General features: G+C 42.5%; 1 protein-coding gene across 2 annotated transcripts in view; it reads left to right on the top strand.

Annotated features, from left to right (window-relative positions):
• Positions 1 to 9,260, top strand: part of DPY19L1 (dpy-19 like C-mannosyltransferase 1) — a 99,442-nt gene extending 90,182 nt beyond the window's left edge. For both annotated transcript variants that reach the window (XM_043508750.1, XM_038390117.2), the window contains 3 exons: positions 107 to 206; positions 2,108 to 2,233; positions 7,348 to 9,260. In XM_043508750.1, coding sequence (XP_043364685.1) covers positions 107 to 206; positions 2,108 to 2,233; positions 7,348 to 7,504 — 383 coding nt within the window. In that variant the 3' untranslated portion in view covers positions 7,505 to 9,260. The remainder of the gene's footprint in view (positions 1 to 106; positions 207 to 2,107; positions 2,234 to 7,347) is intronic.
• The last annotated feature ends 3,830 nt before the right edge of the window (positions 9,261 to 13,090 follow it).

Below are 13,090 nucleotides of genomic sequence, written 5' to 3' on the forward strand. Positions count from 1 at the left end.
TTTATTCTGTTGTATTGTCCTGGTTTGACTATTTGAAACTGAAAATCTCTTTGCCCCTTTTTTTTATTCTCCCTGCTTTAAATAAGTCTTTCATTATATATTACAGATGCTGTTTTTGCAGGAGCGATGCCTACAATGGCAAGTGTCAAGTTGTCTGCCCTTCGACCAATTGTAAATCATCCCCATTATGAAGATGCAGGGCTGAGGTAAATTTCAAAGTTCAGTTTTATTCCTCTAACATTAACTATTTTAGCCTTGTGATGTACAATAGGAATGATCACATGTTGTTTAGTACAATTTTTTAAAAATCCATGAAGTTCTAGGTCATATTTTTATTTGACTAATCAACATTGTTTTAAAATAGACATCAACAAGTTGAAGGACAGTAGTCCATTGTGGGATAGAAGTAGTAGAGAGACGGTAATGGTTCAGACTTAAGGCTGGTCTATGCTAAAAAGTTAGGTCAGCTCAGCTGTGTCGCTCAGGAGTATGAAAAATACACATCACTATGTGGCATAATTAAACCAACCTAGCCCCCAGTGTAGACAGCTCTAGATCAACAGAAGAATTCTGCCGTTGACTGAGTTACCGTCCATTGGGAAGGTGGATTACCTACACTAACGGGAGAAGTCCACATCAGCATAGGTAGTCTCTATACTGAAGTGCTACAGTAATGCAGCTGCAGTTGTGCCACTGTAGCATTTAAAGTATAAATAAAGCCTTAGTAATTAATTATGAAGTCTGAAGCAACATCATGCTACTAAATCTCTTGTTGCTCTGTTTTCCCAGGGCCCAGTGAACAGACCAGTTCTCAAGATTGCAGCTTTATTTAGTTAGTGATTACTGTAAGCAAGGGTTGTGTTTTCTTGAAATATTAAATCTGTATTATTTAAATTAAATTAGGAACTTCTTTTATTAAGATTGATTGATTGAAATTCAAATTTTGCGCACACTTTTTTAATCAGTTCATTTCATATGGCATTTGATGGCTTAATTTGTTTTCCTTGCAATTTTCAAAACCTGAACTTTTTGTGTAAATTGGCTTCTGAAATTCATTTATTTAAAAAGTTTTAACATCTTATCCACAAGTATCATTGCAATAGTCTTCGGCAACTCAAGTTTGTGGAAAGGGGGTAGGGGAAGGGGAGCACACAGATAGTGCCATATGTTTATAGTATGTTTCTAGTCACATGTAAGATCCAACTATAATCATGTTGCTCTCTGTCTCCAGACAATCCCCTTCAATTGTACTTGGTATCAGAGCCTTAATATTTTGGGACAAGTCTGCAAAACAGCTATTTGCCTTACTTCCCCATCCCACAATCATATGAGCACTAGACTGACAGGATTTTGTAGAGAATATTCTAAATGATTCACTGCATGTCTTCAGACTTTCACCAACCTTCTCTTTTACAGGAGAAATAGAATTCTATTAAGGTTATTATATGATTATGTACATTGCTTCAGTGGATTGACAGTAGATCACAATGCCAGGCTTTCCTTTTTGGTGATTCTGCTCACCTTTTCTTGTCTTTAAACTAAAATCATGTTCTGTTCAGGCTAGTGGGAAATGGAAAGAAACAAGTTCTGTTTTTGAAGTGTCTCTTTACAAATGTAAGGAAGCTCACTTTCCTGGGTGGGCAAACAGGTCCACCAGGAAATTCATCTGGTTTCTCATTAAACCAGAAGAAACATAACCCACTTCAGTCAAAATCTGTGGAATGAATCTGAGTGAAGTTAGAACAAAATGTCAGGAACTGAATCATCTAAAATATAAATGTGTCTTAAAGGCCAATTCAGTAGAAAGTCGTTGCTTCTCTCCCACAAGTGATACACAGTCGGTATGAAATAAGAAGCTGCAGTGTTTCCTGGTGCCATGTCTACAATAGGATGGCATATAACTTAAGAAATGTTAAACCCAAGTACTCTAACATAAATATAATTTTATTACATGCTTTTCTTACAAAGCGGTCTGCCTTTTTTATACAATCCTCCTCGTTATGGTATCTCAGGCTGGCTATTTTATCTACCCTAAATAATTTGGTTCTCCTCACCCCCCCCCCATCCTATTTCCTAACAACTTTTATGGATTTTTTTATTTTCAAAGGGCCAGAACTAAAATAGTGTATTCCATGTATAGTCGAAAACCAGCAAAAGAAGTGAAAAAAGATTTGTTAAAACTAGGAGTGAATTATTACATCTTAGAAGAGTCGTGGTGCATAAGAAGAACTAAGTAAGTATTAGTATTTAGAATCAATATTCTGTCCAAAGTATAGCTGAGGATATACTGGATCTTGTCTTTGGATTGTGAAGATTGATGAGAGAATTATGGTAACCGTGTCATTAGAACTTGCAGATTTATTTAACATTTAGCACAAGTTCTTAAATTGTATGAATTGGGTTAATACAGACAGAGCCAGGCTCTCTATCCACACAAACAGAATTAGGATGTGTGAATAGAAAAATAGACTTTACAACTTTTACAGACACTGAGCCTCTTTATGTGGGGGCATGTTGTTCAAACACACCCACAGGCATATGAACATTAGGTATTAGCTAATTTGTGTTTGATATGCAGTTTGAATTTACATTTATCCTTAACCATAATTAAGTACCAGAAACAAATTTGGGCCCAGATCCTTCAAATACACAAGTAACTCTACACACAGTAGTTCTATTGACTTCATTCATATGTGTAAAGTTTAAGCTTGTCTGTGAACATTTTAGGATTATAACCTTAAACATAATTGAAGAACACAATGAAAGTTAATGCAGAGCAAGCAGATCACTATGCTGTGAAGGTAGTTGCAGATGTGTATGTATAATGAGATCCAAAGATGTTGAATATTTTTCTGCAAAATGCTAATTAGGCAGGAAATGCAATAGATGTTACAAAACCCAAACAAGACTTTTTCTGACTATATACTTTTTTCTTTGCTCGTGTAATATAATTTCTTATTTGAATGCTTGCTCATGTTTGTTCAATTCTAGGTGTGCGCACGGTCGTCGGATATTTTTGCCTTAGCAGTATCCATAGGGTCGGCTGTGGCGCCGTCTTGAGTGCCATGCTCATGCGTCGATATTAGGCGCCGCCAGCCCTACACCCTCTCAGTTCCTTCTTACCACTCGTGGTGGTTCGTCAGAGTGCCTTTTCCTTGCCTAGCAAGAGCTATCTGTTTCGTTTCTACTGTCTTCAAGCCTTAGGGCCTTGTAAACAGTTTGTTTATAGTAATTAGTGTTTAAGTGATTGTTATAGTGTAGTTAGAAGTTAGAGTCCCAACGGGGACTTCGCCCCAGGTGGGGTGTGCCCCGGTCTCTGGGTTTTATACCCTGCTCTGATTGCAACAGGCCTATGCTTGCTAGAGACCCACATAGCAGCTGCTTGAAGTGCTTGGGGGAATTGCATGTATCACAGCTGTAAGAACTTTCGACCCAGGACCCAGAAACAACATGACATCCATTGGAGGGCCCTCCTCATGGTGGCTGCTCTTCACCTGGCGTCGGAGCCTTCCTGGCCAGACTCCAGAACTTAACCATAATTAAGTACCAGAAATAAAGAACTAAACTTCGGCCTTGGTGCGTAGTGCATGCCCAGCACTGATCTCCATCACCAGTGCCCAAAAAGAAAGACGCCTCCCCGGCACTGAGCAAGAAAGGCCATGGGGTATCAGGCAAAGGACCCAGTTTGGGCCGGCCACCCACCCACACCAGAGCCACATGGACGTGCCTCCCCAATGGGGGGCCCTAACCCCCCGCCCTCCAAGGGATCTGCCACCAACTCCCGGGAGCGGTTGGGGACCCAGGCTTATGGCACCTTCCAAAGCTCTCCTGGCACCCAGAGAGCAGAGGCCTCTACCAGCATCGTTGGCACCACGTGCATTGCAGGAAGTGGTAAAGGCTCCCTACCAGAGTAAGCCAGCTATCAAGCCCCCAGAGGGCAAGTGAGTGTCGCCAATCGTCAGAGCCAAGACAATGCTCTCTGTCTCCACGCTGCAGATCTCCAGCTTTGCAACCCAGGTGCTTTGCAGGTTACCCTAGATCACTGGCACCATGATTGCGGTCTCTGCCCTCTCCACGCAGATCCCCTATAGGGAGGCACCTGCCACCATATCACCAGCATCATCCATCCTCTCACCGGTCATCTTCTCGGCGTAGATCCCTGTCCCCTGCACCTTGGGAAGGGTCTCCATCGCAGTACCAGTCCCCCCATCCCCGGTCCTCCTATTCAAAATGCAGGCATCGACAGCCCCACTGTAGTCACCAGAAGGGGATTCCTCTGGCACAGGGAGGGAATTTAGTCCCTCACCGAGGCATCACTGGCACAATTGGGCACCTGAGGCTTCATCGACCTCTGCAATGCCATCTTGGCCACACAGCCAGTGGCCAGCACAGTGGCCCTAATGGAGTGCGTGGGGCATGCCTGTGATGCCGATGCCCCCTTCGCACCATTCATTGACTGCCATCTTGGAGCAACAGCTGGCGGCACCAGGCTTGATGCGCAAAGTGCACTCAGAGGTCAAGGTAGAGGAGCGAGTGCCCACCCCAAAATCCTCTTCCCCCGTGGAGGAGGATGTTCTGGAGCCTCCCCGGTGATCCAGTCGTTGTCCTCATTCCCGGATGAGGTGGTGGCGGGGCCCTCAAGTGCCAGCCTGCTGGACAACTTCAAAGAGCACCAGGCCCTGCTTCAATGGGTGGCCGAGAAGTTGAGCCTGGAGGTAGAGGAGATGGCTGAACAGGTGGACATCTTACTCGGTGTGCTCTCGGCATCTACCCCTGCCCATGTTGCATGTCCAGTGCACCATGGAGTCTTAAAAATAGCCAAGGTCCTCTGGCAAGCCCTGTCATCCATCCCTCCCACCTCCAAGCGGGCTGAGAAAAAGCACTTTGTGCCAGCCATGGGATTCAAGTACTTGTATACCCACCCGCCTCCAGGCTCGCTGGTCATCGCTGACCCTGGCCTCCAATGCTTCGGACCTGGGCTGGGGAGCCCACTTGGGCAAGGTCAGCATGCAAGGCCACTGGTTGCAGGACAATCTGGTCCTCCATGTAAAAGTCAGGGAAATCAGAGCGGTTCACCTGGGCTTTCAGGCTTTCTTGTCCCACCTGAAGGGCAAGGTGTTGCAGGTCCTGACTAACAATACCGCTGCAATGTATTGCATCAACAGGCAGGGTGGAGCTATGTCGTTGGCTCTTTCTCAAGAAGCTCTCTGCCTTTGGGACTTCTGTGTGTGGCATGGCTTTCATCTGGTAGTCGCATATCTGCCTGGGACCAGGAACGTGTTAACAGATCACCTCAGCAGGAACTTCTCATCTTGCCACGAGTGGTCACTCCACTTCATCAGTATGATCTTCTGGAGGTGGACGACTTCCCAGGTGGACTTATTCCCCTCTTGTCAGAACAGAAAATGCCACGTATTCTGTTCAATCCAGGGGATAGATAGGGGCTCCCTGTCAGACACCTTTCTGCTCCCATGGTCAGGGGCCCTGATGTATGCCTTCCTGCCAGTGCCGTTGATCCACAGAGTCCTTGTGAAGATCAAACAGGACAGGGCGAAGGTTATCCTGATAGCCTCCACATGGCCGCGATAGCACTGGTTCGGCACGCTGCTGGATATTTTGGTAGCCGCCCTGCTGCAGCTACCTCTCTGGCTGAACCTGCTATCCCAGAACCATGGCAGTCTTCTGCACCCAAACCTGGTGGTGGTGCACTTGACAGCATGGCTACTGCATGGCTGAATGCAGAAGAACAGGAATGCTCGGCCTATCTTCAACAGGTCTTGTTGGGTACCCTCCACCACACCGACTTACCTGGCCAAGTGGAAAAGGTTCACATGCTGGGCCTCGGAATGATTTATCTAGGCCTCGCTGGATTATCTTTTTCACCTCAAGCTCCAAGGGTTGTTCCTGTCATCGATCAGGGTCCACCTAGCCGCTATTTCAGCCTTCCACCCTCTGCTCCAGGGCAGGTTGGTCTTCGCTCACAACATGATGGCCCGGTTTTTGAAAGGTGTGGAGCGTGTCTACCCTCACGTCTGGGATCTTGTCCCTCCCTGGGACTTGAATCTGGTGCTGTTGCAGCTCGTGGGGCCTCCCTTTGAGTCTCTGGCTTCTTGCTCTCCTCTTTTCTTCTCGAAGGTTTCATTCCTGGGTGCGATAACATCTGCCCGCAGGGCGTCTGAGATCAGGGCACTTACTTCAGAGCAGCCCTATGCTGTATTCTATAAGGATAAGGTCCAGCTGCGGCTGCACCCAGCATTCCTACCCAAGGTAGTTTCCCAATTTTATACCAGCCAGGACATATGCTTACCTGTCTTCTTCCCAAAGCCTCATAAATTGGAAGAGGAATGTAGGTTGCACGCCTTGGCTGTCAGGAGGGTGCTGGCCTTCTACATTGACAGGACAAAGCTGTTTCACGGGTCAATACAGCTGTTTGTTGTGGTGGCAGATAGGATGAAAGGTCACCCAGTGTCTGCTCAGAGGATTTCATCCCGGATCACGGCCTGTATCCGCTACTGCTGTGAGCTGGCGAAAGTGCCGCTGCCAGCAACTGTGACGGCACACTCAACTAGAGCGCAAGTATCATCAGCGGCCGCCTTGGCACAGGTGCCAATCCAAGAGATCTGTTGGGCTGCTACCTGATCATCTGTCCACACTTTCACATCTTATTATGCACGTACCTAGCAAACTCGAGACGACGCTGGCTTTGGCAGTGCAGTGCTGCAAGTTGCAAGACCGTGAACTCTGAGCCCACTTCCATGGATACTGCTTGTGAGTCACCTAGAATGGAATTGACATGAGCGAGCACTTGAAGAAAAATGGTTACCTACCTTTCGTAGCTGTTGTTCTTCGAGATATTGCTCATGTCCATTCCATTAGCCACCCTCCCACCCCTCTGTCAGAGTTGCTGACAAGAAGAAACAGAGGGCGTAGGTCCAGCAGCACCTAATATACAGCATGTGAGCACCGCACTTGAGGGCGCCACAGCCAACCCTATGGATACTGCGAAGCCGACCGCACACGTGGGTGCATGCACACCCAGAATCGAATGGACATGAGCAACACGCCTTGAAGAACAGTTACGAAAGGTAGGTAACCATTTTTTTCACTAATTCTCCAATATGACCTGTATTTCCAATATAAAGACAAGTGAAAAAAAACCTTTAAAGAAGACTTAAGTGCTTTCCGTAATTCATCATAAAGGAGCAAGAGTTCAGAAACCCTTTTTTTTCCCCTTTGTAGGTCATTTTTAACCCTTGGTTTATAAAACAAACTTGCCATATGTTTCTTTCATTACATTTCCTTACTTGTCCTCCTTTATTTTTGTTTACGTATTCAAATATTTTCTAGGCCCGGTTGCAGTATGCCTGAAATATGGGATGTGGAAGAACCTGCCAATGCTGGCAAAATTCCTTTATGTAACCGTATGAGTAAGGACCCCAGGCCATATTTCAACCCAGTGTTCCAGAACAGTATTTACAGAGTCTTGAAGGTTACTAGGGAATAACACTTTAATGCAAAGAACTGTCAAGCTTTTTCAACTTTTTAACTGGTAACTGTATAAAAGTTCTAAATCAGAAACACCTTTTATACTAAACTTAAAATTAGGAAATGTGTATTTTTAAATATTTGTCATTTTAAAGGAATTCTGATTATAGAAGACAGTTTGGATTTCTATTTCAGAATCAGTCTCTTGAGGTTTGCTATGCAAATGATTATATGTTTGCACACTCTTTAATCAATACTGATCCAAACAAAAGTTAAGTGGCTGTAGAAAGTAACTACAATTCTCAAAACCAATCACATTGTGAAACAATGCTATCAGTCTGTCTTAGCAAAGCAAGATTATTTAAACCATTGGTGCTAGTAATTGGGAACTAATGGATGGTGCTGTAGCACCTAGCAGCAGACTTCTTAAATCACCATCACAGTATAATGATCCTCCTAGTATTCCTCTTTGGCTAATCTGATACTGATCACACATTTCTGAAGAAGTCACACAATTTCTTTAGCCATATCTGTGTGAAAGATGTTTTTAAGAGAAACTGAAGAAGGGTTGCTGATAAATTTTGGATCACTTTAAAAACATGTCAGGCCTTTAAAAACTATTTCCATTTAAAAGACAAATTTAAACAGTCTTGAAACTGCACATTTTAGATGTTGTGCACTTTGCATGTGCTTGGAACCTTAACTTCAATATTAATTTTAAAAAATAATTAAAGCAATGAGAGGAATATTTGCAACTGAGCAATATCTTAGCCTCTGATTGCCCAAGGATTTTTAACATTCTAGTATATTCAAAACAACCAGACATGCACATGCGAAGTTTAATAAGGGAAAAAATATTTTATTCAGGCATAATCCATCATTTATTCTTGTTGTTGTGTAGCTTTAGTAAGGTAATAGAATAAACTCTGCACTGCCTCAGTGCTAAAGTTTCATCTTAACTCTGTAGGAGATGCTATTAAATCCCGTTTAAGGATTCTGTTGTATATTGGACATCTAGCTTTATTTAACTAATGCTGCTTTTTAAAAATATCGAAATAATATTGAAAAAACCCCTTGTAACAAAATTAACCTGACCTTACTATGATTATGGTCAAAAGTTTGTGTAAATTTAATCACTAAACCAAATGTTAGATATACTTTCCTTGAATTGTCTGACCATGTAGAGTGCAATTATCCTTCCTGCTTTGAAGTTTTTTCTTATTTCTATCACCATAATGTGACCCTGACATTGTGGATGGTACAGGACTTAATTTCACAGAGGAATTCACTTCCCAGTGTACTAGAGCAAGGATATTGTACAGACTATTAACAAACAAGATGTTATAAATTCTATATGTTACAGCCACTGGAAAACATCACAAGTAATCTAGATTTGTAACTTTTGAGACTATATAAATGTTCAGTCAGCAGCCTAATGACATGACAGTGGTCTAGGTGGCTATACTGGATATTCAGCCCTGACTGCATCTAGCAATAATAGATGTTGTAGGAATAAACCTCTTTTACAGCTGTGACAGTAGTAATAAAATGTTGAACATATGTGAAAACTGTGGAATAAAAGCTGATCAGTATTTTATGTATTTGATTTTTTTAAAAAAATTGCTTTTTGGGAGGGTTCAGATAAAGAGTTGAAAATATATATTAACTTTTTAACTTTTACAAAAACACGTTTTGGTAAAGTTTCTATAAGGAAACAATCACTAAAAAGGGCTTAGGAGAAGAGAATTTTTTTAAAATACGGTGATGAGTTTCAAGAAAGCAGTAAAAAGGATATCTTTCTATATAAACATTGTGACTAAATAGTGTTACAGCACAAAAAAGTACTGTATTTTTATGGGGTTTATTTCAGTTGTTCACATGTACTTATATGTAGCTAAATAAAAAAATTCATGGAATGTTTGTGTTTTTACTCACTATAAACATCACATTTTACAGAATTTATTATAATGATCATGTCAGATACAGACAACATAGATTAATAGTCTTTGACAAATGATATGGAACAGATCAGGAGTCTCTAATGCTTTAAAAAAAATTCTAAAAAAAATTCTGTCAACCTCCATTTTCCTTTCCTTTCAAATGTCACTTAATAATGTAGGTACAAAACATAATCATGAGCCTAACCCCCAAATGTGATTGGAGTGGAAATTCATTCCTAAATTTCAAGTTTCAATTAGTCAATTTACTGAGATATGTTCTTAATAAAAAAAAATATATATTGTAAACATTAGTCTTCAAAGAGGAACCTGTAGAGGTGTCAGTGACTGTACCCCCAGCCATTATTTTGAGACTGATTGAGGCACATCTCTCTTTGAAAGTGAATAATGCATCTTGAAGGTTACACTATCTTATCCTCTTGACCTTTCTTGAGTGGCATAGGGATTTTCAATTTCAAAGCCAAAAAAAATCTTCTAATACTAACAGAATATTAGTGTAAAAATATAATAATAGTTTTAGGGTGCAGGAGGGGATGGAGGAGGTACTGAGAAGCATCGCAGATTCAGGCCCCCCAGAGAGTGCCTGTGCCAGTGCAGACTGGGGCTCTACATCAGGACTTAGATTTTTTCATTCAGGAGGAAAAGGGATTGTTCCCCTTCCTCTGCTCCCCCAAGGAAAAGTAACCTTGCTGGATGTAATGGATGCCTTGTCCATCAGCTGTGGCATCAGCTGTGAGAATGAGGAGGGCCTCGTGGTTACAGAATTCTGGCACAGCTCCTGAGGTTCAACAGATCATAGAGGATCGGTTTCAGTTTTCTCAGAAAACTGACGAGACATTGCATTATTTTAAGGACTCCCAGGCTACTTTACAATCTTTGGGGGTTTACACATGGGCCTCAAAGAGACATAATTTTGGGGGTCAGCAGCAACACCAGCAAGATCGCTCCCAGCAATACTTCTGACAGCCATCCTACCTTGATAGGCAACAGAACTTCCCTAGAAAAAGGCATAGATCACAGAGATCTTCTGGTTCTAGTTTTACCCAACCAGCCCATTTTCCTCCATCTTCAGGCAGGCAGCCTATTTGACATTCCTATCAAGAGCAGCTTCCCAGTTGTGAATGTTTCAACCCTGTCTCCTCAGTTCCAGGAGAGGCTGGCTCACTTCTACAGTGCTTGGGATGCTATAATAATGGACAGATGTATCCTAAGCCTGTGGGATCAAGTTACGCCACACACTTTCTCTCCATCCGACACCCTTCCACATTGCTTTTCAAGGGCCCTTCTCAAAAATCACTGCTTCTTCAGTAGGTCCAGATTCTTTGTGCTTTGGAGCTATAGAGGAGATTCCTCATCAGGGAAAGGGATTTTACTCCTAGTACTTCCTCATCCCCAAGCCTCAGGGATGGATGAGACCTATCCTCAATCCCTGCAATCTCAGAAAGTTTATTAAGTACATGAGATTCCACATGCTTACCCTGGCTACCGTTCGTCCCACATTGAATCACAGCAACTGGTTTGCTGCTCTGTCTTCACGATGCCTATCTCCACGTGGCAATTTTCCTAGGTCACAGGAAGTTCTTGATTTTTTTTGTCGCTGGTCAGCATTATCAATATACTGTTGTCCCCTTTTGGCCTGTCATCAGCCCCATGTTTCTTTTAATAAATGCATGACAGTGGTAGTACTCTGTCTCAGAAGAAGGGGAATTCATGTCTTTCTGTACTTAGACAACTGCCAACTCGGAGGCACATCCAAGGAACAACTCTTCAGTCACACTGGACTTCTTCGATTGACTGGGGCTGGTTTTGAATGGAGCAAAGTCAATTTTGAATTCAACTCAAAAAATCAAATTCTCTGTGTCCCTACTAGAATCTACAAATTCAAGGGCCTTTCTTCTGTTCAAGTCATTCCAGACAATTAGGCACCTTTGACCATGTCCATCTATGCCTGAATCTACTGAGCCATATGGCCACATGCCCTTATATGAGTCAACACACAAGATTGTATCTTTGTTCTTTTTAGTCATGATTGAAGTTGGTCTATTGCCCAAGTTACCAGTCATTGGACAGATATGTCCAAGTGCCTCCAGAAATATTGCACTTGTTACAATGGTGGGCAGAACAAAACAATGTGTGCAAGAGTTTCCCCTTTGTCTGTTTTTCTGCTGACCAGAACAGTAGTCACCAATGCCTCCACAGTAGGTTGGGAAGCACATTTAGGGTCTGCGGTTAGAGCAGGAAGTGTCCTGTCATATCAGCATATTGGAGTTTTGGACCATTTACAATGTGTATCACCCCTTGAATCAGATCAGGGAGCAACAGTTCACATACTCACTGACAGTGCCATCACAACGTAATATCCGAGGAGGAGGGAGGAACCCATTCCAAACACCATTGTCAGGAGGCAATGGAGTTTTAGAACAAGGAAGATATGCTCTCAGCAGCATACTTATTGGAATCTCAAAACCTGTTGGCCAACCAACTCAGCAGGACTTTCTCAAACAGCAAATGATCTTTAAAGAGCACCATAACGAGGTCCATTTGCAGGGAATGAGACATTCCATTGGTTGACTTGTTCTTAACAAAGGATAAGAAATGTCATCAGTTTTGTTCCTGAGCAGGACTCAGTCCTGGGTCCTGAACTCAATGCCTCCTATCTGAACTGGGGAGTTGACCTAATGTATGCCTTTTTCCCCTTATTCCTCTCATCCCTCAGGTTATCATCAAACTCAGGTTGGATTGTGCCAACCTGATACTTATTGCACCAACCTGGCCAAGACAATGTGGGTTCTCTGACCTTCTCAGTTTGTCTGCTTGACCTCCCAAACCTCATCCTCTCCCTCCTAATTCGCTGACTCAGCACCACAGCAAGCTGTTCATCTGGTGTTGCACAGTCTGCCCCTCACAACGTGGATGGTACGTGGTTAGATGAGGAGGAAGGGCAACGCTCAAAGCAGTTCAGAAAACCCTGCTTAATTGTAGAAAACCATCTACTAGGTCTATTTGTCTAAGTGGAAACATTTTTCAATTTTGTCATCATTTGAAAATTATAGGCCATGGGGGGGAACAAATGTTATGAACAATTGAGGATATGGGAATAATCAAGAATCACTTCAGGGATCTATCTGGAAGGGGTATTAAACACTGAGTTAATACTCATGCTCTTTTCTAAGATCTTTGCGGATCTAGTATAAGCAAAGAATTTAGTACTGGAGACTAGCGGGTGAGTACTGTGTTCAGTTCTGATACTTGATTAACACATAGGTTGTACGGGGAAGAGCAACAAAAATGGTCATGGGACTGGAAAGCTTGATTTAGAAGCAAAAACTAAAAGGCCTAAGTATAGCCAGCTTTAGAGATAACTAATAAGATTGCAGGGGTGGAGGAAGGTGTAAAGATAGAAATATTTGAATAGTGTATACATTAAGGAATGATCATTATTTTTATGGTGATAATTGGAGCAATGGGATAGAATGAAATGGAAAATTATGCTACATTTATTTAAAATCTCCCTACAATGAGAGCTAGTAGCTGTGGAACAATCTTCCAAATAGTGGAGGGTCCTTCTGCATTTCATTAAACCCAAGTCTGAATAAAGGATCAAAATGGACACTGTAGAGTCAAGCACAGGAATTTATTATACACTG

The sequence above is a fragment of the Dermochelys coriacea genome, chromosome 2 (assembly GCF_009764565.3).
Source record: "Dermochelys coriacea isolate rDerCor1 chromosome 2, rDerCor1.pri.v4, whole genome shotgun sequence".
Classification (NCBI taxonomy): domain Eukaryota; kingdom Metazoa; phylum Chordata; order Testudines; family Dermochelyidae; genus Dermochelys; species Dermochelys coriacea.